This window comes from Varanus komodoensis, unplaced genomic scaffold (assembly GCF_004798865.1).
Source record: "Varanus komodoensis strain SLA01 unplaced genomic scaffold, ASM479886v1 scaffold2, whole genome shotgun sequence".
Lineage (NCBI taxonomy): Eukaryota > Metazoa > Chordata > Lepidosauria > Squamata > Varanidae > Varanus > Varanus komodoensis.
This window is the reverse complement of record NW_025335568.1, coordinates 31167293-31171743: the sequence shown is the minus strand read 5'-3', so window position 1 is coordinate 31171743 and position 4451 is coordinate 31167293. Positions and strand designations below refer to the sequence as shown.

Sequence of the window (4451 nt, the reverse complement as noted above, 5' to 3'; positions counted from 1 at the left end):
TCAGAACATGGCTGACACTGCAGGCCTTGAGCACTAGCCAGGGGTGCATCTTGTATGAATCCAGTGTGACTCAAGCCTCTCTCCCTGTGCATTAAAATGGTGCCCCAGATGCGCAGTGTGGTGAAGGCCAGTATAATGTGGATAAACAAATCATTGCACTCAAGTACTTAGTAAAGGACTAAGTATATCTTTATGGGGACAGGGCGTAATCATGTACATTGAATGGGGACAGGGCGTAATCATGTAAAGCCAACTCACAGGGATACAAGAACTTCAGTAAATACCTTCCACCCATCCTCCTCTGTCCAGTCTTACATTTTAATGGAAAGTTTCTCAGTTTCTCAGAGAGCAGAAGGACAACTCTCTCTTTAGGACCAGACTTGTAAATGAAAAGCTGATACATTTGCCAATTTAAGTGCCAGCAGTCTATTGTTCAAATAGAGTCAGACTCCATGCTTTATTTTGACTTTAGCATCTAAAAGCATAGTCATCTTCCACTAATTGATCTGGAGTCTGAGTTCATAGGACAGCCACAACTTCTGAAAAAAAGAGCACAAGGAATAAAAACTGCTGTTATGTTCTTTTGTGAGGGGCAGGGGGGAGCCACTCTTTTCTCTGAGTAAAGTGCCTTTTTGGCCCATCAAAATGTTTTCTTTTTGGTCTGTTTTCTACTGTCCATTTGATGGAAGGTCCTGATGGAAATGGTGCCTGGCACTCCTCATCCTCTGGCTCAAGTTCCTGGATATCAGTTTCAAGGGCCACTCTCTGATGTGGCTTTGGTGGTAACAGCGGCCTTTGTCTTCTGGCTATTTCATCCTCTTCATTTGTTCTTCTTCTTTGACCTGTAAAACCAGCTGATTTGGTTCTTGAATGCAGCTGCTTCATTGGAAGTAACTCTTGCTGTGGCCACTTTCTTCGGTGTGAATGTGCCCCTGGCTGGGACTCTGAACCAAACTTCATGAACACAGATTCAGAGTCACTGCTGCAGTCCCCTAGAAACAAGAAAGAAGAGAAAATGGGACAGCCAGTTATGGGGTGACAAGGTGCCCTACTTTACTGAGCGCAGGTCTCTCCTTGAAGATTTGTCATTGAACAATTGCCTATTATTTGAAAGGCTTCCCCAATCTAAGCCCAGTTTAAAGATCAAGAACCATAAGAAGGGAAAGCAAAGGGGCCTTGAAGTTGCCTGTTATAAACTTGGTCAACAGACTGAGAAAGCACACAGGTGCCTGATCCCAGTTTTCCCAGCTGTAGAGAGATATATTGTATTTCTAGCTAAATGAGAAAAAATGATTCTGCAATGTGAGTTTATGCACATAATTCAACAGATGCAGTCAGTATGCAACTATATGTCTGCTTTCTTCTTCTTTTTTTAGGTGATAAACTGTATATATGTCCACCCTAATCAATGACCACACCTCCATGGATGTCCTTCTGAAATACCAAGAAATGTCTCATTAATGAGTGAACATAGCACAGTGTAAGCAATAAGTATGCTTATACTCAGGGCAGAGTTGAAAATTGGATGGAGGGATATGGCTGAATATTCTCAGGGGGTGGGGGCTCCAAAATCCTCCAGAGTTTCAGAGGAGCTCAAAACAAGTCCAAACACCTCAGCTCCCAGTGACCTCACTGTTTATAACCCTCCTTCACTAAGAATGTTGGTGAACTTGAGATTTACAGTGGTGAAATGGGCAATGCCCACATAAGGTTATGTCATAACATGGCTATCCCAGAAATTTTTGCACTAACCTTGTTCACATGTATTGGCAATTCGTGGGTTGGTTAATCTGTGATTTGCTTAGCTACAGAAGGAACAAGCAAGGATGTTTCTACTTTCTACTGGGAAACAACCCAGGAACACTTGTTGGGATGTCTCCTGGGTTGTTGGGGATTTTTAACCCAACAACAAATAATTCTTTAACTTGCAGGTAGTGATGGCATGAGAACTATTTGTTCTTTTTTGCCACTGGACATGCAATCTCAAAGAATTCCTTTTCAGACCACTTGTTTGCCATGATGCAATTTCCTTATAAAACTATCTTTGGCAATAGAAAGTCAGCTAGTGAACAACGCAAGACAAAACCTCTAAGGTAGGCAGATCTGTAATTACTGAATTGTTTTGGTTACCATTGGAAAACAGGATGGGTTTCAGGACATGTATAATTACCAGGACTTTGGGTCCAAAGAATTTTAGCTTCAGGGCCCTTTGATAAACCTTGTGTCAGAGGATAAGACTTTCACCTTCATATTTGGATCACATTGCAGAGTTTCCTAAGGAATCCCACTCCTTTAACACATTAAATGCTTTAGAGCTGTGTAGCATCTCTAGCCATTTATACCAGGTCTACTATCCTTCCAAATCATGCTTTGTCTGCTTCTATTGAGAGTGATAAGATCCATAGCAGAAGGGCCTTGACAAGGATCCACAACCAGATTAAAGCCTCAACTAAGGAGGTTTGCTCAAGTTCAAATGCATACATGTATGGCAAAAAAGACATCGATTCTTTCACATATCTTTAGGAAAGGGTGTAGTAGTCCAAGTCTGAAAAGGGCTGTAAAGACTACACCCCTGTATAATATATAAACACTAAAATTATACAGCTGCTTTTGTGATCACATTGGTTCATATAAAGTCTGGGATATGAGAATAACAATGCAACCTCTTCTCTTCCACTCCATATCAACCTATGGCTGCTATCTTTTTATGGAAAAATATCCTGTGTTTTTAAAAAGTGCAAAACAGACAGAGATCCCCATTATAATATCCCCCATTTATCTGTCCCCATAATAAAACAGGTATCACCTGTTAATTTCTGCCTGTTAGTTGAAGGTTAAAGACAGCTTTTAAGATGGGACCAATTTCTATCCCCAAGAGCACCAACCTTGTCAGGTCTTCAAAAGACAAAGACTAAAAGTCAGCTGCCCTGCTTAAGATCTACTAAATTAGAGAGATTGCAAAGAATGACAATAAAGAGGGTGTGTTTCTCTAAATCAAACTTCCCCAGCCTGGTATCCTCCAGATGGCACCAGCATGCTTGACCCCAGAGATGCCACTACAGCTTCCAGCATTCTTTTTCATTGGCCATGATGACTGAGGCTAATAGGAGTTGAAGCATGGATGGTACCATGTCAGGTGAAGTGGGTCTAAATGAAAGCCGAACATTTCATGGTTGCAATGGCACAATCCCACTGACCACATCTTATCCATACCAAATCCAAAACCACCCTTAAAGGGAATGGACAGTTCATAGCTATTGTAACCTCAGATATAATATTAAATGTGCTCTGCATTGACAACAACTTGTTTTTCTTCTAGGGTTTTGATTAAAAAGTGTTACCTGTTAGATCATCATCATTCCTAGCTTCACTTCGAACTGGTTGAGCATTGCGAAGGGGTAAAGACAAGTAGCGCATACTTTTCATGGCTGCCTGTGGAGAGAAATGTTGGAGAAAATGATACACATCTAGTATCATGTATTATACTTTATTAGATTTCTCTGAATGCAAGAATTGGTGGTCACATCTAAAATCAGTACCTAAGGAAGTGATTGCGAAGTCTGAAAAAAGTGCTTATTGAAATATTGCTTTTTTCGTTTTTTAAAAATCTTCAGATAAATTCATATAAATGAAAGAAAAAAATCAGTCCAGGGCACTGAAGTATAGTTTACAACAGGGGCAGATAAGAACTGAATGGTAGATCTCTGAGTAAAGGATTGAAAGCATTTGGCAAGGTTTACCAAATGTTTAGCAATAGGAACTTAAACTGAAAATCTTTGCAATGTATCTTCTCTATCTAGTCTTGCTCTAACTATTTATATCTTCACTTTATTTGTATAATCTGAGAACGGATTGTATGCCTTTGACCAGGTCTTTGTCTAGCCTTATTAGCCACTGTTTTGTGTTATAATCCCTGCATTTGTATACACTCCATGCTGCAAAGGAGGCAGGAGGCAACTGATTCCATTGCCACACTCCATGTTTTGCATCTCGCTTGCATTATTGTATCTCTACAGCCTAGTAAAAAGTAAAGGCACTCCCTGAATTCTCATTTTTCCTAAACAATATTCTAGAAAACAGAGGCAACTCATGCTGAATACTCCAAGGTCATCCCTTCTACTTGTAGGATTACATATTTTTAACAAAAACAGCACAGATTTTTGTGGTACCTTAAGGGCTTACAAATTTTTAAAAGCTATTGCCAGAATCATATTATTGTTGTTGCTGTTGTTGTCGTCATCAGTTGCTGCAATACTTGTTGGTGTTAAAAAAATATGTAATTCTACAGCAGAAAGGATTGCTTTGGAGTTGTCTCTGTTGTTTACTGCAGTGTAAATGAGGAATGGGTGGATTTTGTGGCTGATTTTCTCCAGCAGACTAACCAGGTCCCTGAGCTTCCTAGATTCAGACATACACTGAAACCTGCTCAGGGTTAGACAATTTGCCCCCCT

The 4451-nt window shown here is 40.2% G+C and overlaps 1 protein-coding gene across 1 annotated transcript in view; it reads right to left on the bottom strand.

Moving 5' to 3' along the window:
* Positions 1-573: 573 nt before the first annotated feature.
* Positions 574-4451, bottom strand: part of SLC9A4 (solute carrier family 9 member A4) — a 29426-nt gene continuing 25548 nt past the window's right edge. The window contains exons 10-11 of the mRNA XM_044428540.1: positions 3342-3432; positions 574-992 (exon numbers count right to left, since the gene is read on the bottom strand). Coding sequence (XP_044284475.1) covers positions 574-992; positions 3342-3432 — 510 coding nt within the window. The remainder of the gene's footprint in view (positions 993-3341; positions 3433-4451) is intronic.